Source organism: Clinocottus analis, unplaced genomic scaffold (assembly GCF_023055335.1).
Source record: "Clinocottus analis isolate CAN_PGR_092001 unplaced genomic scaffold, fCliAna1.0.p SCAF_19, whole genome shotgun sequence".
In the NCBI taxonomy this organism is placed as follows: domain Eukaryota; kingdom Metazoa; phylum Chordata; class Actinopteri; order Perciformes; family Cottidae; genus Clinocottus; species Clinocottus analis.
The window spans coordinates 14,369,735-14,395,150 of record NW_027175920.1 but is presented as its reverse complement, the minus strand read 5'-3'; the positions used below and the strand labels follow the sequence as shown (position 1 = coordinate 14,395,150).

The window sequence follows — 25,416 nt, the reverse complement described above, 5'->3', positions numbered from 1 at the left end:
CATATATATATATATGTATAGATATATACATACATATATATGTATAGATATATGTGCATATATACATATATATATATAAATATATATACACATACACACACATATATATATATATATGCATATATATATAAATATACATACACACACATATATATATACATACACACACACATATATGTATATATATATGTATATATATACATATACATATATATATATATACATATATACATATATATATATGTATATATACATATACATATATACATACATATATATACATATATACATACATATATATATATATGTATATATATACATATACATATATATATATACATATATATACATATACATATATGTATATATACATATACATATATATATATACATATATATACATATACATATATGTATATATACATATACATATATACATATATATATATATATATATATATATATATATATATATATATATATATATATATATATATATATATATGTATATGTGTGTGTGTGTGTGTGTGTGTGTGTGTGTGTGTGTGTGTGTGTGTGTGTGTGTGTGGTTTCACACATATAGGTTTCACCCTGAACGTAGACGCAAACATAGTTTCCGGTGTACTTGTAGCTTGACAGAAGTTGCAGACGGGGTCGATTCTGAAGAACGCGAGGTGTCTCGTCTGTAAGTATCACACATTACACGCGCTTTTAGCTCTTCATTTTGAATTGCCTTAGACGTGACAACATACCAATGCTGTTATTGTGTGGGTTTTATGTTCACGTGCCAAGGACGCTAACCATTTACTTTGCCTGCATATGTCAACCAGCGGCTACAACTAGCTAACGACTAGCTTAAAGGTGTGTGTATCGCGACCGCCGGGCCAGCTCGTCGGAAACCGAACCACCGTTCTGTGAAAGGTGGAGGTTGACGGTAACTTAAACCGGCTCGCGTCTCGGTGTGAGACAAGAAAAGCCACGAGTGGTTCGGGGGTAATAACATGCCTTTAGAGAGCTGAAGGAAAAACACAAGGTTATCCGTCCAAGTCGGTCGCGGAGGTGATGTTTCGGTGGCGTCGCCAAACTCCGTTTAAAAAGCTCAACATTGAACGCGCCGCTCAAGACGCTGAACGTATGAGCGGGACACCGCGCGGATTGTCGACATTTAGGGATTCTGGGGTTATTTTATTGCCAAAAAACAAAACTGCTCTCTGACACCGTAACAATTTCAGAAAAATGTCTAAAAAAATGTTATGCCTTGTCCATTTGTGTCTGTCTTTCTGTCAGAAACTCCAAATGAGGTTGCTGTTTTAAACCAGAATCTGTTATCTTTTAGAAGAAAAGTAATTCGGCTTTATTTCGGTTTTGCACTCGTTACCACAGTTAAGGTCTGCATTACGTCCGTGATGATTTCTGCTGAACTAACGATTCCTTTCTGATTGTCTCCCCCACTCTCATGCCGTGCAATGTTGCTGCCATGTAGTGACTTGACATGTTGAAACTCTTCCTCTCCTTCTACCTGTCTCGTCAGTAGTCTTGCACGTGGATGTAAACAAAAACAAAACACATTCTTCCCGAGATGGACGTTGGAGTGTCCAAGTCCCATGTGTTTCTCAACTACTGTCCCAGAGCCCTCTTCTACCAGTGAGTGTGTGGGTGTGGGTGGGTGGGTGGTCGCCCAACTGAGCTAAATAGTATGCAGCCTTCAGTGCACCATGTCCTGAAGTCAGGGTCCCAGCAGCTGCAGATTTGGGCTTGGTGCAGTGCTGTTTGTGTATGCACACTAAATGTTTCATCATTTAGGGGACTAAGCGTAAGACAAAAAAATAAGTAAATCCCAAGGTAGTGGTTAAAAGCTCAACAGGAAATAAAAGCCAGGAAGTGGAACTTAAGTCAAAACATTTTTTTGTCAAACTACTGGTCCCAAGCAGGGAATTTAGTGGACTATGCTATAATTTATGTTACCAAGACAGTTAAAATCATTACCTTGAAATAAATGCATGTCTGATAAATAAACAAAACAAACATACAAGCATCTTCTCATGAATGTCAATGGGACATACTCTAATCAATTGGGGTTCCACAGACAAATACAATTTAAAAGTGGTCTGTAATCTTTGAGAACACAGATCTCCTGTTTTGGTTTCCGGCTAATGCTTTAAGCTTTGTGGTGCATGACTGTACAGTTGCTCCTGCAGGCCGACTAAACACTGAGGATTGTACATGACACCAGCTAATGCATTCTGATTGCATTTCACTGATTTGTTGTGAAGTCATTCCATCGGCAGGAGCTGATAGGACTGGACATAAAATGAATAACAGAAGCAGTAACTTGCAGGACAGTCGGGAAGGATACTTGTGTGGTGTTTGTATTTTTAGGTGGAGCCTCTCGCTGGGTGCACGGCGTTTCTTGGACGCAGTAATGGAATGTCACAAGAGCTCGCTGAGTTCGGGCAAAATGGTGGCCCTGGCTGCGGTCGGGGCCACGGTGGGCTACATTGTCTATCGCCGCATAAGCAGCGCCAACCATTGTGAGTATCTGCTGCCAAGAAGTTACTGTGCCATTTCTGACTCCAGACAGACAGACAGAGCTGTGTATTTGCTCATGCGTGACACGATTGTATGAGTTTGTGTTTGTTCTCCGACGACCTCATTTGTAACTGGCGGTTGTTTTTCTTTTTCCAGCTGATCAAAAGCACGACACGGAGGTGTCCAAGGTGACACTTCCAGTAGACGTTTATAGGAACATCTCCAGATACCAAGCCACCTTTATGGACATGGTGAGGAGCTTAAAAAACAGAATAAATACATCTTTGAGGTGTGTGTGTGTGTGTGTGTGTGTGTGTGTGTGTGTGTGTGTGTGTGTGTGTGTGTGCGTGTGCGTGTGCGTGCGTGTGTGTGTGCTTTTGCAAAGGTATGTTTTTATTTGGGTTAGGTTTGCAACTAATCATTACTTTTATTGTAAGTTCATCTGCAGAATTATGGCTCTCCAAAAGTGTTCCGTAGTAAATTAAACAAATTACATTGTGTAAAATGTATAGTATAGCAATTTCTGAAATAATTAAAGAAGTTATTAAAACTCAAGTTATTAGTGGGAAATGATATTTCATCATTCAATTTTATTTCAGAAGGCCCCTTTTCAAATGTTTGCATTTTTCATAATGCCACAAGAGAAGTGGGATTCCTAATAACGCAGATTCAGAATAACTCAAACATCTTTTCACTTTGATGCTTGGACAAAGCAAAAATCACAGCCGCCATACAGTCGTGTAGAGCTAAATAAATACATGTTGGATTAAGGTTTATCTTTCCCACATCCGTTTAAAGCTGGAGCTTAATGGCGTCTTCAGAATGATTAGCTTGCTAACAGACGGCCCAAAAAAATGTTGTTGGGAAACAAAAACAGAAAAGGGGGTATTGTGAAATTACACAGGTTTCTAAATATAATATTTAACAAATTCAGAACAATAAAATAACATGTAATAATTTAGTCTTCAATTTGGATAATTTCTTACATTTTGTAGATAGAATGTTTTTTTTCTTCAAAATTTACTTCCATTCATGAGTAGGAAAGTTGGTCATTAAAGGTTCTCCTGCTTTCTCCTTCTTTCTCAGGTGGCCCAGAAGTCCGGAGCTCATATGAAGATTTTGCCAGATCCCGGGGAGCCCGACTGTAAGGGGACCGTCTGCTTTCTGCTGCAGGGCTCTCAGGAGCAAGTCCTGCTGGCCCGCTGCGTCCTGGATAACCTGGTCATTGATTGCCAGCCAGTGACTGAAGCTTTGGAAGTTCCTCGGATTGCATTCGGACGAATAATAGGTAGCTTGTTGTTGTTGTTGTTGTTGACTGCTGCCAGCCTATTCTCTTCATTAGAATACAAACATTTGCATGCTAGAAGTCGCACAAATCAAGATTCAAGATGTTTTTACTGTCATATTCACAGATAACAGACAGTTATTCTATACAATGAAAAGCTTATTTTGCTCGGTCCTCCGATATATGATCAATATGTGATACAGTGTTTCCCCAAGTTTTACAGCTTTAGGTGAGGATGGGAGGGGCGGGGGGGGTAGAAGTTTAATTTTGATGTTTAAACAACATCATTTTGTGACTCCATCTGTGCTTTTATAAATAACAGAATAAAGAAAATTGCAATCGCTCTCAAGTAAACCAGGTTGCTCCATCAGACCAAATAAAATTATTAATTTCAATCACTTAGTATAAAATAAAGTTATATCTGTGGAAAAATAACTAATATTTAGTTACTACTAAATAGGTAATTGTAGAAAACAATAAGCTAATTATTCTTTTGCAAAACAATCAGGTTGTATCAGTCGCTGCAGTATTAGTGGCTGCAGCTGCTTTTCTTCTACAAATCTTTTTAAATCAGGGTTGTAGACATGATGCGGCCGCTCTCAATTCATGCTCAATGTTGAGCTTATAGATCTGTATTCTGTTTTGAGAGATACAACAGCAAAAAAACAACCTTCTGGAGACTTCGCGGGATTGGTTTTTAGCAAAAAAGGCCAAAACCTGCATACCGTGAACATTTACTGCACGTATGTGCGCACACGTGGCTATGCGCATCAGGGCAGAACTCAGGCGTGCGTGATGCAGAGCAGAGAAGAAGTGTTAACGCGAGAATGTAGAGACAGAAATGACAAACTGTTGTGTAGATACGATCAATAATATATACGGCCGTTTAGTTTGGTTAATAACAGTACAAGGTGTAGACCTGTTCTATAGGAAATAAAACCTTAAATGACTTAAATGAACAGTGTAATGTTCTCGATAGTGCCAGATCGGCGCTATAGAGAACATTACAGGGGGGCGGAGGGTTTCTTCAGGCGGGTGCCCCATCGCTTAAATAATGGTAGGGGAAACACTGTGATATGAGCGATTGTCAATGTAAAAGTTGTCAGTTATACACAAAGCACAATGCGTTTATTGTGGGTGTGTTTGTTCTCTAGGCCGAGGAGGGGAGAGTTTGAAACTGATCACCAGGATCACGGGGGCCAAAGTAACTTGTTCCAAAGAGAAGACACATGGCCCCGGGGCCACAGGCAATGTGACCATCACAGGGACCAGACAGGAAGTGGAACAGGCCAAGGTGAGTCGGGTTCTCTCAATCCACTCGCACGAACACTGCGCAACTCCTACTTCCTTTTTTTCTTACGATCTGTTTCGCAGGAACTGATTCTAGAAAAGGTCAGAGAAGATACAATGGTGAGGACAAAGATCTCGCAGTCGTCTGCCCTGCGGCAGAAGCGCGGCCACACCGCTATGTATCAGAGGCCTGACGGCACACAGACGGAGCCCCCAGCAGGCCTAAACAACAACAACAACAATGGCCCTTACTCGCAGACAGAGAAGAATGGGCTAATCCATGCCAATGGGACCGCAAGAGGGCCAGAAACTATTGTTGACGAGATCGAGGAGCTTAAAATCACCAACACACCCAACGACGAAGAGGAGAGTGTCTCTACAGACTTTCTCTCTGAAATGTCCAAGTTCGAAAGTGAGTCTCAAGAAGACGATCCATACTACCTCACTGAAATCTGTCCTTGAACAAGTCATATCATGCTCTCTGTTATCCAGTTCCGAGCCCAGACCTGAGCTTCCAACCCGACGAACACCTTGAGGTTTATGTTTCTGCCTCGGAGAACCCAAACCACTTTTGGATCCAGATCCTCGGGGTGCGTTCCCTTCAGCTGGACAAATTGATGGGGGAGATGAACCGCTTTTACAACAGTGGCAACCCCACCGTAAGGACAACTGTTTTTACAGTTTATTTACAAGTTTTTACATGTTTAATATGTGTGTATATATTTTAGGGCTGGGCATGTTAACGCGTTATTAATGCGTTAACGCAGATATCCATTAACGCGTTAATTATTTTATCATGGCGTTAACTGCATTTTTTTTAATTTGCCTTGGGAGGGAGTCTTTACGTTACACAGCAATTGATGCAGCGCATTGACGATGCGTGTGAGCCTTCAAACGCAAAAAAACACAAGTGACTGTTGTTCTTACTGAGACCACTGGACATCACTGCAACACATTCATCGCAGAGTTACAGTTTGTAGTCCAGAAAAAAAACACCCAACACGGGCCGAGTTATGAGGCAGATGGTTTTTAAAGACTGTAGCTTTAGCCTTAACGGCACACTATGCTACTTCTGTTTCTATAGCATTTCTAGCCTTCAAAATAAAAGCACCTTATCTTAAAACAGGTTAGCAGATACATTTTGCTAACGGCAGACAAAAAACATGCAACTAAAACAACCAAATTGATTGACAAACTGTTTCTAACTTTAGAACACAAAATTAGTTATTTACACAGTTCATTATATTGATGAACTGTGGGTGCTGCTTCACATGCTTTGACTTTCTTTTAACATTACTGTTTGAACATGGACAAGAGAGAGTCGCTTGTCCCTAACAGGGACCCTTACTGCTGAACAGACTGTTTGTTGTTTCCTGATAAAAGACAAATGTTTCTTCTGATACCTGTTCATAAAAATAAAAAAAGATGTATATACTGTAATTAACTTGCTGTTGCTCAAAGAGTGCCTGTTATATTGTTCGGATAACATAACTTTAAAATAAAAGCGCGCAATACACTAGTTTTTCATTCATTATTGAATTTTGGGCATAATGTGATTAATTGCAGTTAATCACAGAAAAATCATGTGATTAATCTAATATTTATTTATTTATAACGGTGACACGTATCCCGCTTATCAATTTAGATATAAACAACCATGAATCCGCGTAAAATCAGCTTTCTTTTATAATCCAGTGGGAGTTGTTAAACTGGGTACATTGTCAGGATGCTCCAATCAGGATTTTTTTGTCACGCCATTGTCCCTAAATTCCGGTCAAATTATATACATTTATTGAGCTTGAAAACAAATGACAGGCGGCTTTTATAAAGAATTACATCACTCTGTGAACGCTTTTTCAAGTAAGAAAAGATCCCCCAAAGCCCAAATTATGGGAACTGTAGTTTCAAGACTTACAGCATGAATACACCCCAAATACAAGCCAGACAAAGGATAGTAATATAATTTTAATTAGTGTCAACACTGACATGCTCTACGCTGTCTGTCCATATGCAGATGTCTGCTGTGTTGAAAACCTTTGCATCTGTGGTTGTCCAAAGTTTGGAAAACAAATACTGAAAATAAAAGCAAATTGTTGTGTTGGAAGTAACAAGTGTGCTACCCTCTGCTCTCCAGGAGCAGAGGGTGGAGACCCTCGTGGTGGGGGACATTGTGGCCGCACCATACCGCGACCACGGCACATGGAACAGGGCCAGGGTGCTGGGAGTGTTGGGCTCCGGACTGGTGGACCTCTACTACGTTGACTTTGGGGACAACGGGGAGCTGCCCAGAGACAGCCTCTGTCGAATGAGGTATGACGACAGTAATGCCTTCACTGCATTCCCTTTCAATCAGACTTCATCTCTTCATTATGTATGCATGTGGCAGCTATAATCAATGTATCACATGACAATGTGAAAATAGAAAACGATGTTAAAAGGCTTGTTTTCATTTGTCTGTCAAGATGATGATCATTTGTGGGCTGGGACATCTCTGCATCACCGCAATATTTCATCTAAAAAGCTATTTGGACACTTGTTTCCCCTTGAACACATAAAGATTTGAAGATTACTTAAGGCCATATTGTGATTTTGATCTTTTTTTTTTTTATTTCAATGGCTCCGCCCCAGCTACGTCTGGCTAATTGCTTTTGCTGCATTGATATTTCAGGAGTGACTTCCTCAGCTTACCATTCCAAGCCATTGAGTGCAACTTAGCAGGAGTAAGACCAAAAGGTAGAAGCCCTCGTCTTGTAGCTAAGTTTAAAAATGCAATGTTCTGGAATAACAATTGATTTGCCTTCCGCCCTCAAATTATTTTTTTTGCATTTTTGACTGTGGTCCTGGTTGGTCAGGAGAGGAGTGGACTGAGGCCGCCCTGGATGAGTTTGAGCAGCTGACCCACTGCGCCTGCTGGAGACCCCTGCAGGCTAAGCTGTGCAGCTACTCACACTCAGACGTCTCCTCCTGGCCCAGCGTCAAGCTCTACAACAGTGAGGCCGAGGTCAGCTGGCGTTTTTAATTTATGCGTAATTTCCCTATATTTGTCTGCTGTCTCTTTTAAAAACGACAACTGCCTCCCCCAGACCATGGATATTGGCGAGGAGCTCGTACGACTGGGCCACGCCGTCAGCTTCCAGGAGGCGGCGAACGGGAGGACAGAGGGCAATCTTGGCTGTCTCCAGAGAATGCTGGTGATTCACTGAACACACTGGATTGTTTCCCATTGGTCTCTTTATTCAAGAGATGCTAAATGAACAATTAATATTTCTATTGAAACCAGGAAATGTAATAAGAGGAAGACTTCTCTTTTTCTTTTAGAAGATTATTTGGCACCGAAGCATCAATCCCATTTAACTGCGAGAAATTATAGACAAAGGTTTACTGACATATTTGAAAACATCCTCTAGTTGTTTTTGTTTTTTAATGACCTTGCAACGGCAGTCTGTGGAGCAGCTGTTTTAACCGTTTATTCAACTGGAACTGAGGAACAAAGGTGCTTTGAGCCAAGACGCTCGTCAGGGCTAATGTTAACGGGATCACATACAGCTGAGGCTGATTGGAATGTCACTAGCTTTGCAGGTATTTTGGTCATAATAGTTGGGTGTTTCATTCTAGACCAAAGCGGTGGACAGACAGACAGACAGACAGACAGAAGTAGAAAATGTAATTATTGTGTAAAAAAAAAAAAATCCGGAAATTCTAAATTTCTTCTAAAATATGATGGCCTTCATGGAGTGACTTTATCATCCAGTCGCTGTCACAAAGTCCACTATGAGCTGAAAGAAATCTGGGGATTAGGGATTTAGCCCTCACTTAGCACAATGTATCCGAGTCTATACGGTCGTTGCAGCATTCTTTTATTCTCTCCAACTCTCTCATTTTGGTTTCTTGTCCCCTCGACAGGACGACGTAATTGGAGCGTCGTCAGAGCTTAGTCTCTCCTGCATCAGCTTATCAGGTGAGGAGAGTAACTTCCTTTTCCTATTCCTCCCTATTTAGTGGGTTATTTGTGCAACTGGGAGTTAACCAGTAATGAGAGTACTGGAGACAACACATACAAGGAAGTAGATTAACGCAGTAATAAAAAGAAAAGCAAAAGTTTTGTTTAAGAATTCAAGGTAACATAGGATGAATAATTGATATACAAATTGTCATTTTAGGAGTGAAGTATTTCTTTTAAGTTCTATATGCAGCCCTTTTATTAGTTCAGTGAAATTAAAATTCCTTTGTGTCTAAAAGTCATTACTACTATACTAAATCCAGTTGTAATGTGGTTGTGATGATTGTTTGAATGGCCATTAGCCAGAGTTTTTCTTCTCTTTGTACCTCAGAAGCTGCGTCAATCTCAGGCAGCGTGGACGATGTCATAGAAGACGAGCTGCTCTGAGAACAAAGACATGAATAGACATCAGGGGTATTGTTTCCTGTGGAGATGGACAAGTTTAATTATTCCCTAAGGAATGGATACATCAAAAGTAACGACCTCTCCTCCTTTCGTCTTCCAGCTTCAACCTACCACCTCCTTCTCTTCCTCCTCAGCATCCTGAGGCACGGGAGATGTTTCCTCGTCGGACCCCAACTCAACCGCATAAATCCTCATTGTGAAGCCTTATCGACAATTTATGTTCCCTTTTATTGGTGTTACCACACTGTTTTGCCTTCATGCTGTTCTATTGTACCGCTCTGCGCGCATATATATATATATATATATATATATATATATATATATATATATATATATATATATATATATATATATATATATATATATATATATATATATATATATAAAATGTGGGTTATTATATTGTTTTGTTCAAGAAGTGACAAGAGGAACAAAAACAACAAAGCCAGTATTTATTTTTTTTGAAAGCACTGTTGTGAGTAGGTGGTACGAGAAGGCAGCTGATTAGCTAATAACGTTCATTAAATGTTTTGAACTTGTATGTATGATAAGATTTTCATGGCCTAAATATTTGGTCTGATATATATGTGTATTTTGGAAAGAAAACCATACAATATTATTAAATTTGCTCAGCAGATTTTGTTCAGCATAAAAGTATAACAATCTACCGGATCACTAACTAAAGGCCAGAGGAAAGTGGTTTTCCTTCAGAGGTGTAATAAACTGCACTATATATGATAAAGGATTTATTTTACGTCACAATATTTGTCTGTGTCTTACTTTATGCTGATCATGCTACAAAGAAGAGGTTATTCTAAAGCCTTATGCAGAAAGAGTGGTATGAAACTAATGGTAAAAAAAAAAAGAAAAGAAACTAGTTTCACAATAAATATCCCCTGTTGATATGAGTTTGTCGTCGGACCTTAAATTGAGAAGGCCATTCATTAATTTCCACGGCCGAATCCTGTGTTTTGTTTCTGTGTGGGTCGATGACCTCCATTCCCGGATTGACCAATTGCGTGAAAGTGGGTTACACTCGCACATGCGCAGAGGCCGCAGAGTAATTTGTTGATATCCTGCTTGGTAGTATTCATTTAGACTTTGGTATTTCAAAGCCGACATTTATCCCCGGCGCAGGGGTTTACTTTGCACCGGGTGGCCTAGTTACCAAGACCGTTATCTATATGAAGGGCTGATGGAGGACACAAGGGATTTGGTACGTGAATTGGAGACATTTTACAGCCGCAAGCCTCTGGTCACACAGGATTTGCTGCTTCGGCTAGCGCTGCTCCTTTGTTGTTATCCGTTTGGAAGCTAGCTAGTGGCCCAGCCAGCGTTAAGTATTAGTAAACTCTCTTCATAAACACATGTATAGACATAAAATAACCCCCCACTTATTTTAATAACATGTGTGTATGCATAGGTTTGCTACGCTGATGGGAATTGTGGTTTGCTTCATAGATAAAAACAGATTTCCGCTAGCTAGCTGCGCTAACGCTAGTTAGCATCGGGAGCTATTTCGAATAAAGGCCGCCCCTAATTTTGGCGTGTGTTTCAGCTAGCTTTTCTATTTTGTACAGCTTGCATTCCGCGTAGCACGTATGTCCTAGCTGTAGCGTTGCTTTTTTGTTTTTTGTTTCATAATTATCGCTCTGGTTAAATGTGTTTTTGTTTGCGCCGCCGTAAGGATGCGCTGCTCCGAGGAGGAAGTAGAGGCTGTGTCAAAATAAACATGTTCTTTCTGTTCCGGACCGAGGGACGTTGTGTTCACCGACAGGCCTTTTGCAGCTTCGCATGTTCACTGTGGCGATGGCAATAAGATGTTTTGCATTTTGACGTCTTCTTTTTCACTATTTTTTTATTTTATTATTTTTTTGTATTATACATTTCTCATTGCTCCCACAGACAGCTTTCCAGGTTACAGTTCCATGGCACATGACATTTTTAATGAGGCTGTGAAATATCATCAAACAATTGTAAATGTGCAACAATTACTAGTATTAAACGAGAAGACAACTGGTCCCGACTTTCAAATGCAATTATTTCCAGTTCACATAGTTTTATGCTACATAACTAAATATATATATGTGGGCTTGAGTCGCTTGTTGGACCTAACAAGACATTTAAAGATGTCACTTTCTATGTCAGGGAAAACTGACATTCTCACCGTTAGCTAACCTTGTATCGACACGACTATAAACTGCATCAGAACAAAATCACAGAATTTACTGTTAAAGATAATCGTTACTTTCTGCCTACTTAAATTTTTTTTTTTTTTTTTATCCTATTCAAATTTGAATGTCTTTTTTTGTTGTAATTCCCTTGATTGCAAAGGCGGAACGCACCCCACGTTCAGAGCGCAAGCGGAGAGACTCCTTTGGGATGTTCGATGGCTATGACAGCTGCAGCGAGGAGTCTACCAGCAGCTCCAGCTCAGAAGACAGCGAGGATGAGGTGGTGCCTTCCATCCCCGCGAGCCTGCCCATCATCAAAAACAATGGTCAAGTCTACACGTACCCTGATGGCAAGGCAGGAATGGGTCAGTGCATGGAAACATGTTTGGAACTTAATCGCTGGAAGATATTATTGATCCATTTTGCCAGCACATAGTAACCTAAAGGGATTTTAACAGAATACATGTGTCTGTTCTGTGGCCTCTGTCCCACAGCCACGTGTGAGATGTGTGGGATGGTTGGAGTGCGAGATGCCTTTTACTCAAAAACCAAGCGCTTCTGCAGTGTGTCCTGTTCTCGGAGTTATTCCTCAAATTCCAAAAAGGCCAGCATCCTGGCAAGACTCCAGGTAAGTGCATCGTCGGGCCTTCATTGCTAAATTCCGATTAAAAATAAATTATTGCGACTAATAATGATATACATTTTTTTTTTGCAAGGGCAAACCTCCAACAAAAAAAGCGAAAGTCTTACAGAAACAGCCTCTCATGGCAAAGCTCGCTGCCTACGCCCAGTACCAAGCAAGTCAGAACCAGGCCAAATCAAAAGCCGGTATGTTACCTAAAGAGCGTTGCAGCGCTGCTCCGTTTAGAAATACTCCGACTTTATACTTCTACTTGTTTTCTGCCAGTGGTCCCCGCAGAGAGCTTTGACTGGGGTCGGTATATCTGTAGCAATAACACGATCGGAGCTCCAGTCAGCTGTTTCAAGCATGTAAGTAAAACATTTGGTAGGTAGCCCCCTCAACCCACTTTCTTGCTTTCGGTGGCTTAAAAACCTCACCGCTTCCTCTGTGTCTCAGGCCCCTATGGGGACGTGCTGGGGAGACATAGAAGAAGGAGTGAGGATTGAAGTGACCAACTCCGACACCAACCTCTCCACTAAGGTGTACTGGATAGCAGAAATCATTAAGCTAGCAGGTAAGGCGACATGTCCTCGGACAGCTCAAGGGAATTTGTTACACTGACAAATCCGCTGTGAGAGTATCGTTAGTATCCACGTATTTTCTGCTTCCTTTTGTTTAGAATGTATTTTCATTCCGATGGACTGCTTGGTTGGACGAGGTGATTTGGTGAAATCACTTTCCCAAGTTTAATAAGAATAACCCTCTAATATGAATATTGTGTATTTCAACATGACAAATGTACGCAAAAGGAACCGCCTTGTAGTTCAGTACAGTGACACGAGGCACATACGGCTTTGTGCCGTTGCATTGTGGGCGGTGTGCACAGATGATGGCAGTTCTGTGAATTGGCCCAAGATTGAAACTTGGACTTGCTGAAAGTATTGTTGTTGTTCTTCATAAAATACCAATGAAAGTCAATGATTATTAATTATCAACTCTGTTAACCCTAATTATACACAGTAACATTATACGAGCAACACAAACCATCTAAATGAATGCTCTCGTTCTGACAAAGTGTGTCGACAAGCACAATCAGAACTTTCCTTCCATAAGATGAATGACAATGTCAGCCGCGCACTTCTTGTCCTGTCACTGTATTTTTTGTGATTGACCATCCGCATGGTTTTTATCAGCCGGTTTGAGTTTGCACCGTTGCCATGGTGGTCGTGAATGCTAAAAGTGTAATCCATGGCAACAGAGCAAACTTTATCCGACGATGGAGGCAGCGCGGCATGGTCTAAAGTTGACCTGTGTGTTTCCTCTGTGGTTGTTCAGGGTTCAAGGCTCTACTGCGGTATGAGGGCTTCGACAACGACACCAGTAAGGACTTCTGGTGCGACCTTTGCGTCCCCGAGGTGCACCCGGTGGGATGGTGCGCCTCGAGCGGCAAACCCCTCGTACCTCCAAAAAGTGAGTCTCGTACCAAACGTGTGCAGGGTTTGGTTCTTGAATTCCTGTGTTCTCAAAGAGGGGGGAGGGGTTTGTTGGCCATTGTTAACGTTTATTTTTGTGACCTCCCTTACAGGCATACAACATAAGTACTCTAACTGGAAAGCCTTTCTCGTGAAGCGTCTCACTGGAGCTAAAACACTGCCACCTGACTTTAATGCCAAGGTGAGACCCGCAAATACTTTCTTGGTTTGATGATGCTTCTTTCTATTTGTTTCGGATAAAGCTGGTAGCTGATGTATTGTATGTACATTTTTCATTGCTAAACTTGATAAATACTTCAGAAAGAATTTGACAAAACCACATAGTGCTGACCTTAAACGTTCAGTTGAGTTGGACATGAACTTTCACTCAAAAGCACTTGAAAACAACTTTATAAAGAATAAAAATTAGGGCTGGGCAGATTAACGCGTTAACGCAGTGTTAATCCAGCAATCCTTTAACGACGTTAACTATTTGATCATGCGTTAACTGCTTTTTTCTGCATTGGGAGAGTCTTATTATTGCCGCACACAGGTGCTGCACATTGAATCTCTCCCAGATGGTGTAGTTAAGACCTGGGGGTCTTACGGCTCTCCCAGTCCAGCCCGTGTAAGGTTAATCAAAAATGAAAAATAAATAAATAAGATGCACTCCATAAATGCATTACAGCGACACTGCTTTTACTTTGAAGGAGATTTATGTACATGCTCGGGGGCTTCCGTAGCCTCGCCTGACGTGAAAGCACATATCGTTATGTAGTTTCTGTTTTGTAGTTATGTAGTTTTCCGCTACTGCCTCACAAAGCGTTCACAGGCGTTCAGTCTTACAGGAGCTTTACACTGGACTTGGAGCGTCTGCAGGCTACGCGTACAGATTGAAAATTAATCACGCATGCGCAAAGCCCCTGACCCTGGTACACTATGGTAGAGCACTTTAAGTCAGTATCACTTGTGGATCTTTACTTTTCTCTCAAAGAAAATAACTTTTCTCAGACAAGGAGGCATACTCAAATGTTCAGTGCACTTGTTCAAGCCAACAGAGACTGGACTTTTCTCACTGGGAAAGAAAAACTGAACTTAACTGGAAAAAATGAAAAGCACTTATTGCTTTTGTATGAAGTGAATCAATTGCTGGTCTTTAACATAGATCTTTAAGGTAAGCAACAGACTGAACAAAGGCAAACAACTTTTTTTCAACTTTGCCTAGCCCTAATAAAAATCCTTCTGTCGTTGATATAACCCTGCATGACTTTCCTTCCCCTTGTAGGTCCATGAGAACCTGCAGTTCCCCTTTAAGAAGCTGATGCGGGTGGAGGTGGTAGACAAGAACTACCTGTGCCGGACACGGGTGGCGCTGGTGGAGCAGGTAATCGGGGGTCGCCTCAGGCTGGTCTACGAGGAGAGCCAGGACGGGTCGGACGACTTCTGGTGCCACATGTACAGCCCCCTCATCCACAACATCGGCTGGTCGCGCAGCATCGGACACCGCTTTAAAAGATCTGGTGAGGGACTGGTAAAGGGACACTTTAAAGGTCCAGTGTGTGCGGTTTAGTGACCTCTAGTCACTAAACAAGTTTTCCCAAGTTTCATTCACCATCCTCACCTTTTGGGTGACGTAAAAAAGCAAAACGGTTCCCTCTAGAGCCGGCGTTGGGTTGGTTCGTTCTGTGCTGATGTAGAAACATGGCGGACACACCCCGTGTAGTTGCACCTTTGCGCAGTAAGAGGCCTCGGGGAGAAGCACCAGCAGCCCTAGGTGCAGCAGCAACAACAGCGCTGTGCCTTGTTTATGATTAAATGCAAATGTAAAAAACTGTAACATAATCCGCATTTCACTCACCAGATGCACATGACCCTCTGAGGGAAAGGGGTCATCAGTAAGTCCTGTGATTTACCTCTCACCTAGGTCCTCGGTGAGACGCTAGCTTCACTGACCAATCACAGCGCATGTTAATGGTCACGTGGGCCATGTGACCAATCACACGTCCAGGGTCTTAAGAAGGCTGTTTCATATATTTTAACCAAGCTAATCTTACATAAATAAAGATAACTGAAATGTGAAATAATGCTGTTAAATAAGAGTTCTGAAGGAGAGGAACAGATGAAGGCACAGCTGCACAGTGCAATGAGAAAATAAGCTAATAGGGAAAAATAATTATTATACATGCAGTGTATATACTAAAAGTGCGCATTTATGCCACAGACGGCTGTGACGGCCTTTACTGACTGCATGTTTCATTGTTCTTCAGCTTGTATGTTGCTGAAGCATATTTTGCTCAGGCAAGTCATTCTGATCTGTCAATTAATGTTCCAGATGTCGCAAAGAAAATTGAGGGTCAAGCTGATGCTCCTGCGCCGTACTTCCAGAAGGTAAAACCAGCTTGCTCTCAGAATAATCTTTTTTAAGAAATGGTTTAACAATGTTTTGTTTTTTAATACATTACAATAATTGTCCAAATCCTGTTAATAAAAACAAAAAATAGGCCAACATTTTTCATTTAGAACAACTGCGTTTGGCTTTATTGGGCAATTAAAACAAAGCATAACAGTCACTGATAATATCCCAAATTGTTCAACAGTAATAAAAGTGTGTAAACATTGTGGAGCACCACGTGGATCAGAACAACAACCTGTTACAATGCAGAACGCTCCAGGATTGCACACAAAACGAGACATGGGTCCCCGAATCTCTCGCCCTAGTGCATGCAATCACATTTTACCGTCTTTTTTTTCTAAAATAAGAGCCCACTAGTATTTATGATAACTTTATAGAGGATCCCCAAACTGATGATGGATGAGAACCAACAGGATTATTTGAGCCTGATAACAGCATTTAGTTTTGATCAATTAAACCACCATCGGGCCAACAGAGCTCTGCATTCAGCTGCTGCGATAACAAACCCTTAAAAAACCACAGACTTCCCCAACGGCCAACTCATGTCCCTGTTATGATTCAATCATATTTCAGATAATAATCCACAAGTGGTCTTTCTTCCATCCGAATGTGCATCAGGTGAAAGACGTGGACCAGAGTGGGGATTGGTTCAAAGATGGGATGAAGTTAGAAGCTATTGATCCCCTCAACCTCTCAGCCATATGTGTAGCCACTGTAAGAAAGGTAAGTGGGCTTTGATAATGCTGTGGCGGCACAGGGGGGGCTGGCTGCGTTCAGACTGACCTCAGCCTCCGTGGTTCTCCGTAGGTATTGGCAGACGGGTTCCTCATGATTGGGATTGACGGTTCAGAGGCAGTGGATGGATCAGACTGGTTCTGCTACCACGGCACCTCCCCGTCCATCTACCCCGTCGGCTTCTGTGAAATCAACGACATTGAACTCACGCCCCCTAGAGGTACAATATGCTCCACGTCTGTGTTTGTTTTACCCTTCATCATAAACGTAAACGGCGTTTGATCCCATTGAGGGACCACAGAGGTATGGAAGACTTAAAATGCCTAAATAAAAACCATCAAACAACGGGAGGAAAATTTTAGATTGTTGTATAATTTTTTACTTTGATCCCAAATTTTAGAAATTTTATAATTTTATAACATTATAATAATTCCAGATCAACGCTGAAAGAAAAGTGTTTGCCTTACACTGATGAGCTGCCAACGCTCCCTTCACAGCACTGTTACTAGTTTGTCCGTGGGGAAAAGCATCTTCTCTTCCACAGTGCTCTCACGCAGCAGACATATCCATATCAATCACAGATGTAATTAAACGTCCACTTGTTAGTAACGTTGGCTGTTGGCCTCAGGAGCCGTCTGAATGTGAAAGTCTGTCTGTCACGACTGCAACCAGCTACGCCGGTGATGAAGAGCTCTGACTCACCACGCCGTGCTTTGAATAGTTAATTGTTTTCATTTTTTGCACGAACGATGTGTTTCCATCCCTAAAAAAATAAAAAATAATTAAATGAAATGGTTCTGTTGCACCTCCTGATAGAGAATGTTCATTTAGGTACTTTATGTCTTTCATTTCTCATTAGGCCATATTTGAATACCATATCTGGTTGAGGTGACGTTAATGCTTAGTTTGATAACATCTTGCATATGATTTTCCTAATGTTCTGGTCTCAACACTGACTCTGTTCCCCAGGGTACACTAAACTGCCATTTAAATGGTTTGACTACCTCAGAGAAACAGGTTCAATAGCTGCTCCTGTCAAGCTCTTTAACAAGGTAGGCTGGTTTCTCCACTGTGTTTGTGTAGAGATCTTGTCTTTCAGTTTCTGTCTTCTGGTATTATCTTTCTGCTTCTGTAATGGGCGCCACAGGGTTTCATAACCGAGCGCCATGGTGATTAATGCAAAACATTTAAAGCACTCTGGCCAAAGGTTTTGACAATTTGGGGCAAAGCGTTGCGGTCACGATGTTCAGCGGATTCAGTATATTTTTCATCAACAAAGCAGACGTTTGGGATTCATGTTAGTCGATCGTTTTCAATTTAATAATTGAATTCTCCCCACAAAAGTAACAATTAGCTTTTTGTCCACAGTACAAGACGGTGATGAAAATAAATCATTTCACTGTTACAACTCGTCTATTAGATTTGGTATAATACGTCAATCTATTTCACTTTTAGTAGTTTAATGACTTCTCTAAAAAAATCCCTGAGCCCTCATTTTTATTACTTTTAGTTTGGTTCCACATGTAATAGATTTTTTTGGCTTTTTGATGAATTAATTGGTCTTTTAATAATTCACTGAGTTTGTACTTTATTGAATTGCTAGACGTTTGTGGATGTTTTATTGCCGTGGGCTTTAAAAAAATAATTTTTGGGATGTGCTGCTCGCTGCCATGTTTTGGGCTTTTTTGTAATACTTTGTCGGATTGCTCAGATTTCTGGTTGTCGCAGCGTGTTGACTGTTTTTTTCTCCGTCTTGCTCCCCTCGTGGTCGATTTCCAAATCCATTCAAACCCAATTTTTGAAAGAAATCTCATAAAAAAATGACAATGCCACTGCATTGGAAAATGTATAGGTTTGAAAATAAATGATACCTGGTGTGGTCTTATAGAGGAACCACTGTTGATCAGCTGTCAGCTGTGTGCTGATCAAAAGCTCCTTTACTTTGCCGTGGGGTTCAGGCTTCGGTGCTCTGCCTCTGTTCACCAGCATGTGTTCACCATCTGCTTGCTGCTTACTGACGCCTTTGCCTCCATCTTCTGCAATTCTCCTAGGAGGTTCCCAATCACGGTTTCCGTCCAGGCATGAAGCTGGAGGCTGTCGACCTGATGGAGCCGCGGCTGGTGTGCGTCGCCACGGTGACGAGGATCGTGCACCGGCTACTGAGGATCCACTTCGACGGCTGGGAGGACGAGTATGACCAGTGGGTGGACTGCGAATCACCTGACCTCTACCCTGTGGGCTGGTGTCAGCTGACGGGCTACCAGCTGCAGCCCCCCGCCTCACAGAGTAAGAGCCCCGAGACCTCTGGGACCTCATGTGGCCACATGAAATGAACACGCACCTTCCTTCTTCTTTTTTTGTTTTCCCTTTATTCTTTTACTCATTTTGTAATCTTAGTCATATAAGTGGATACATTTTAATCGTACCTACCGTTTCGTAATTATTACTACCTAGTTTCACGCCTCAACTTCTGTAGAAACTATTTCCCGTGGATCGGTCGTGTCATTGCAGATATCCGACAGCCAGTATCAGTGTCAAGACCGGTCACGTTTTTGTAGCTTGTGCTAGAATTCCTACAATCTATATTGCTGCATTTCTTTTGAGACAATCTGCTGGTCTGTGCCTCGCCTCACCGTCCCTTAAACGTCCTGTGGTTCACTGTCTTTTTTTTTTTTTCTTTTCTTTAAGGTAACAGAGAAATGCCTCAATCTGTACCCAAGCAGAAGAAAAAGGCCCAGCAGTACAAAGGCCAAAAGAAAAGTGAGTAACCCGCCTGTCCACACCTTCCTTTGGCTCTTCCTCTTCCTGGCTCCTCTGCAGTCTGACTGGTCAACTGCTCTTTGTGTCGAGAACATTTGTGTCCCTGTGAAGAAAGACAACAGACTGTAGCTTGCTGACTGGGATAGTTCTTATCACGCCTGCATGCAGAGGTTGATTTCAAATGGATACAATTTCCTAAAACAGTTTGTCTGAGGTTGCGAATATGAAAAGTACGTCATGAAATCAGGGCTTGAAGAAGTCATTTTTTGTCAGAATCACTGCCAAATAGTTTCCTGTTTAAGGAACGCTTTTTATTAACCAAACATTATCTGCCCCCCCGATGAAGAATGGACGACAGCTGATGAGATGGGACGAGATCGCCAATGAACAAGCTTGATCATTGTGTGTGTGTGTGTGTGTGTGTGTGGGTGTGTGGGTGTGTGTGTGTGTGTGTGTGTTTTCTATATATATATATATTTATTTATATTTATTTTCACTGCTTGGAGGTCAGTTTAGGAATCCAGTGCAGCTAATAGAAAAGGAGAAGAGGCCAGTGTGTTGGTTTGGTTTTCCTTAATTTAGCCCCTTTCCTCTCATTCTGTACATTTATACCTGAGAGTCTATTTCTAATGAATCTCCTGGAAACCGAAGTGCTGCTTTTCGGATTGTGTCCACTATGCATGTAATAAGCCTCCTTGGTGTTTTGTTTTTAGAGAGGAAGCTTCCGGTTGGTCGGCGGCCCTTCAGTCAGGCAGGCAGGAGGAGGAGCAGCTTCTCCGGGGACGAAGAGCAGAGTCCACCTCCTTACCCCGCCCAGGGGCCCTCCCGGCCCCGCCCCCGAACACATCTCCACCAAACCCACAAATCAGGTAACGTTCACCAAGTTCACGGGGCCTCCCGGTGGAGCCGGAGAAAGCTGATGCAGCGTTTTCTACTTAATCAACCTTGTTGTTTTCACTTCATCGTCCATTTAAAAATTACTGTATATTTTAAACAACTTATCTTGACACTTGCAATGCTCTCTGTAGAGTGTCTCCTGCGGATGAAGGAGGAGACGCCGGAGGTGGACGAGTTCACCTTCTCGCAGGGCACCTCAGACCAGGAGAGCAACGGCTCGGGCAGCTACTACATCAAACAGGAGCCCTGATGTTGGGATGGAGCGGGACGGGACAAGACAAATACAAAACCCCTCCCTCCCCCAGCAAGGATTAGGAACACGGAGAGTCAAACAGACCAACACCTCCGGCCTTCTTCTTCTATGGAGTACATAAAGCTGATGCTGATGTCCAGGACAAGTGGGGCAGTTTCATGCTCCTAAAGAACCAAGTGTCCTGAAGGGAGCACTCCTCTCAACAATGTCTCTGACCTCGTAGCCGTGTGTGTACGTAATCACTCACAAGAACCCCCCCCTCCCCTCCAGGGTCACACATGTTTGGGCATTCTCTTTCGGACCACCCACAGATGATGCAACGGCGTCCTCACTTCCCGTCTGAAGCGTCCAATTGGGCGCAAGCTATTCGGATGGATGGAAAGCAACACCCTCTTTCCAGGAGTGAGAGTCCTGCTCGTCGCCACCAGCCCTCCTGCCTCCGCCACAATCTGGGCTGCGCACAGAGACCTGTAGAAACTGTGAGAAACCATTTATTGAGCCAGGTCTTTTGTTTGTTTTTTCTTTTTGTTGTTGTGTTGTTGTTTTCAGGTCAGAGTCAGCCACTGAACGGCCTGAGGAGAGACAAGAGGCTGGCAGTAAGAGGAGCAGAGTTGTGGATAGTTTTGATTATTTTCTTCTGAACAATATTGCCAGCTGGACTTATACTTTGTTAATAGTACTTGAATTTTTTTTTATTATTATTTTTCTAATGATTTTGGAGTTGTTTTTTTTGTCTTAATGTTCTTATTTTGCATTTGAACGTTTTTTTGGTGGCTGTGTGGGAAACTTGATGTGCATTGTTTTCATAAAAGTGATTATATTCATATAGTATGTGCAGACCTATTCAAATAGAACTTCAGAGTATAGATATAAGGGATTGTGATTTGGAAGAGAGATCTCAGTACAGTGCTGCTCAGCATTACTGATTTTAGTCTTTTTTTTTTTTTCTTTCCTTAGATATTAGCCAGAATATTTCCACAGCTGCAGTCATTTCAGATTCACCCATCACAGAACCTCAAAATCTGACTCAAGTTCAACAAAATCATTCACATCAGACCCAGAAATTGTGAGAGTTTGTCCCCAATGTTCTGTTATAGTTTTGATAGTGGCCATAGTGCAGCTGTGAATAGTACTCCATCATTATCATTGTTTTATTTAATGACTTCTTTGGGCTTTCTACGTACACTTGTACTTCACACAGCTTTTTCTTTACTGCCTGCACAATACTGTCCATCACACCAGCGAGGATGAGCTTAAATCAGGAGCGTGCAGGAGCACGTCTCATGAGTTCACGGAGTCGGTGCTCTTTGATCGCTATCATGTGGAGATCTCATCGGAACCTATCACAGTAACTGGAGCTCCCACCAGACCATTAACTAACCTACTGACCTGTAGTGAGAATTCAGCTGTAATTATTCTTTTGTTCTGTGATGTTGAACAGAAATGATAGCGCTGTGGAGATGAAAAGCTTTTTTTAAAAACCATATATATTCTATATGGTGATAAAACAACACAAAAAAATCACCTTTTTTAGTTTTAAAGGAATACTAAAAGAATAACAATTAGCATAGAGTGAGCTGCAGGGTATGTTGTTGTGTCCACGAGAAACCTTACTGGTAAGATGGGTGCTCTGACTCGTCCTCCCTGGCAACCCCCAAAATATTCGCGCTTCCACCTTTTCACGGCATGGATGTGGCTAAACCTCAGTCTTATTGGAGAGACGCAGCTGACCAACGTCGGCGTGTGCGTGCGTCAGACGCATCGCCCACAGGTCGCGCTCCAGCGGTGATTCAGATTGCAGATACAGGTGTTTGTCTGCTGTGTTTAGACCCCAAAAGGACAGAGCTCACCGCTCCTCACGCTTATGGAGTCTGGATTGTGCCGTCACATGTATAACTTATTCAGTACAAAGTTATAGTCCACTAATACCTGTACTTATAAATAGTTTCACCTTTCTGTTTTGATGGAATGCTTTGACGACTACAGAGGGGGGGAAAGAATGTTGTATTCAACAATTAATATTTCAACTTGTTTATCGTCTGTAAATGATGAATTATTATTATTGAAAGGCAGAATACATTTTTTTTAACTATTGAAAACCCACACACATCTGCCCTTTTTCCAGCCTCGAGACATCACACTGTTATTCATTTGCTTATCATTTAAAGATGTGTAAGCGAACAAAATCCTTTTATTTTTTTAATGATTATCTTAAATTCAATTAATGAATAATTTATTTAAAAACAAAATAGGAACGTATTAATTGAATATAATTAAACACTGAATATGTGGCACAGTCGAGACTCCATACATCAGCAACTGTAGCATCACTCCTGGTTTCTGTCTTTGAAAAGAGGTTGGACTCATTATCAAGCAGTTTTGTTTTCCAAATGCAAACAATATGTTAAATATGTTATTAGAGTAATATGCAACGCTTTCATGTTTTTTTTGTTGTTGCTTAGGTTGTTCTCATGTCAGAGCCATATGTATGCAAGCTAGTCTATGATTCACCTGAGCCACAGAATAACAGGTTTGTTAATAATGAAACATGAACAATGCACTGCTTTCCAATATTCTCTGAGGGCAGCATTCACTCAACACGACAGGATCTACGACAGTGGCATAAAGACATAGGTTTATTTATATATATATATATATATATATATATATATATATATATATATATATATATATATATATATATATATATATATATATATATTCATTCTTCAAGACTATGATGGTATTGAGTTTCAAGCCCTGATTGGTCAGAAAAGACTCCTCTCATTCTTCTCCTAGATCTTTGAGCTGTTCATCTACTACCTCTTGATGCTAGCCACGTTTAGCTGAAACCAGAGCGTGAAATCGACTATGGCAGTGTGTTAGCATATGCAAATGAAAGTGATTACCTAAAAATTGTCCGCTTGAAGACTAGACACCAAACATTGAAAGAATGTTATCGCAGCACATGAGGTAGTCTTCTAATTTGAATGATATGCAATAATAATAGATCCCATATTGTTTTGCTATGTTGAATAAATCTTATAGCACCCTCAAATGTCATGATCACTACATTAATATAATTAACAGATGACATAATTTAACAACAAATGGTATTGTATGACTGACTTTTTGTTTAGTTTTTGTGGGCAAAGGTTCACATGCAGGATACTCGCTGTACGGCTGAAATGAAACGAAAGACAGAGCATTTCAACCTTTCAGAGACTATTAAAATATTCATAACTTCTCTTTCTACCAGTAAGGTTCACCATTAGATTCTCAGGAAGTTTGTGGGTTTTTTTGTTTCTTTTTGGGAGTTGTGACTTAAAGTCTGACTGACTGGGTTTGAAAAGCTCAAATGATCTTCATTGTGTTCGTCTCTCTCCGTGGAAGCAAAAGAGCAACTGAAACGTGGCGCTTGAGAATGAAAATGGGATGTAAACGCCACCGAGCGTAGAGCAGCTTCCATAGGATCTGAGCTGACCCAACCTTAAATCAGATGGTTTTGAAAATTTGCGCCGTTCAAAATGCCCCCCTGAACTCAACAGACAGGAATTTAAACAGACAGAAATTCACCTTGGTGGTTTCCAGAGTATAGTAAATGCTGTATAATAATAATAATTGGTATTTAAATTTTAGTACTAAGTATTAAGTAGTGCCTCAATTTTATGGCTGAATTTCAGGTGTTCTGTTACTATTCTGTTTGGTATTCTGCTCTTTCATGCGCTCTTTTGCTTCCATATATTTAATTCCAACAACAAAGGTCTGATCTCACAAACCATCCGATGCATTTATGTTCACGTGTTTTTGTAGCTTTTACAAATCTGCCTTCACACAACAATTAAGCTATGACGACAAACATGCGGATGTTTGTTGTCTGTAGTTTCATTTGCTTCTTTTTTTTGTGGCTTCCTGCTTTCCTTTTGTTTGTTAACAGATGTGAGTTTTGTTTTCCACCACTTTCCTTCCTGTTTCGGAACTTGTCTCCTGATCAGATTGGCTACAAAGCCGCTGAAACACGACACTTCTCAGACCAAATGAGCAATAAAACGCAGTGTCTCACAATCATTTGAAGCAGATTGGTTTCAGGTCAGGATCTGATCACGGGAGTTCTGTTTTTATTTCCCCTCTGATGTTGGAGGCAGTAGGAAGCATTAAAGTACTTCACGACCAAACTGCATTAATATCTTAGTACACAAACAGGAAACAAAAGACTGTTCTATTGACTAATTGCTGCTACCTTCCTCTAAATACTTAAAATGCACAATCAACACTGTTTTGGATCCTCATTTCTCACTCCTTGTAGATAGTTTACACTTTCTTGTTTCACCTTGATCCCCAAATCTAAAAAAAACTAAATATGGAACAAGTTTGGCCTCCAGCTGGTAGTGTGTGAGCATCAGTCACTGCAGGTGGAGCGTTGATGGTATCACAGATCAGCTGAATGCACGTAGAACAGAGCTCGTTGTGCGCTTGGTTGTTTTTGGTTGTTTTTTCCTTGTTTGTTTGTGACCGTCATTGGTTGTTCTTCAGTCTCTGTGGGGTTTGTTGTTTTTTTTCCTCTTGCGCTGTGATCGTAAA

The 25,416-nt window shown here is 41.2% G+C and overlaps 2 protein-coding genes across 4 annotated transcripts; both read left to right on the top strand.

Annotated features, from left to right (window-relative positions):
• Window positions 1-589: 589 nt before the first annotated feature.
• tdrkh (tudor and KH domain containing) lies at window positions 590-9,794 on the top strand. Of its 3 annotated transcripts, none has more exons than XM_068582461.1 (15): window positions 590-685; window positions 1,535-1,644; window positions 2,380-2,531; window positions 2,686-2,780; window positions 3,616-3,817; window positions 4,969-5,108; window positions 5,189-5,516; window positions 5,597-5,763; window positions 7,239-7,414; window positions 7,773-7,837; window positions 7,957-8,105; window positions 8,188-8,295; window positions 9,008-9,062; window positions 9,436-9,518; window positions 9,610-9,794. In XM_068582461.1, the coding sequence occupies exons 2-14, from the start codon at window positions 1,580-1,582 to the stop codon at window positions 9,489-9,491; spliced, it is 1,758 nt and encodes a 585-aa protein (XP_068438562.1). In that variant the 5' UTR covers window positions 590-685; window positions 1,535-1,579; the 3' UTR covers window positions 9,492-9,518; window positions 9,610-9,794. The 3 variants fall into 3 exon arrangements, with proteins under 3 accessions (XP_068438562.1, XP_068438561.1, XP_068438564.1); XM_068582460.1 differs by having other exon boundaries at window positions 603-685; window positions 1,532-1,644; XM_068582463.1 differs by lacking the exon at window positions 590-685 and adding an exon at window positions 916-934.
• A 780-nt stretch (window positions 9,795-10,574) lies between these two features.
• Window positions 10,575-23,464, top strand: mbtd1 (mbt domain containing 1). The gene is made up of 17 exons (XM_068583776.1): window positions 10,575-10,725; window positions 11,844-12,048; window positions 12,178-12,311; window positions 12,400-12,511; window positions 12,591-12,673; window positions 12,762-12,879; window positions 13,641-13,775; window positions 13,891-13,979; window positions 15,063-15,297; window positions 16,110-16,165; window positions 16,809-16,913; window positions 16,998-17,145; window positions 17,895-17,977; window positions 18,977-19,211; window positions 19,614-19,685; window positions 20,399-20,554; window positions 20,714-23,464. Exons 1-17 carry the CDS (start codon window positions 10,705-10,707, stop codon window positions 20,830-20,832), a joined length of 2,106 nt encoding a protein of 701 aa, XP_068439877.1. The 5' UTR covers window positions 10,575-10,704; the 3' UTR covers window positions 20,833-23,464.
• The last annotated feature ends 1,952 nt before the right edge of the window (window positions 23,465-25,416 follow it).

Excerpts from the sequence above, each read along its gene's own strand:
- mbtd1 (XM_068583776.1), top strand. The coding sequence starts at position 10,705 with ATGGAGGACACAAGGGATTTG. Across the intron at positions 10,726-11,843 it reads TGGAGGACACAAGGGATTTG|GCGGAACGCACCCCACGTTC; the intron begins GTACGTGAATTG and ends TTGATTGCAAAG. Across the intron at positions 12,312-12,399 it reads GCATCCTGGCAAGACTCCAG|GGCAAACCTCCAACAAAAAA; the intron begins GTAAGTGCATCG and ends TTTTTTTGCAAG.
- tdrkh (XM_068582461.1), top strand. The coding sequence starts at position 1,580 with ATGGACGTTGGAGTGTCCAAGTCCCATGTGTTTCTCAACTACTGTCCC. Across the intron at positions 5,764-7,238 it reads ACAACAGTGGCAACCCCACC|GAGCAGAGGGTGGAGACCCT; the intron begins GTAAGGACAACT and ends TCTGCTCTCCAG. Across the intron at positions 7,415-7,772 it reads GACAGCCTCTGTCGAATGAG|GAGTGACTTCCTCAGCTTAC; the intron begins GTATGACGACAG and ends TTGATATTTCAG.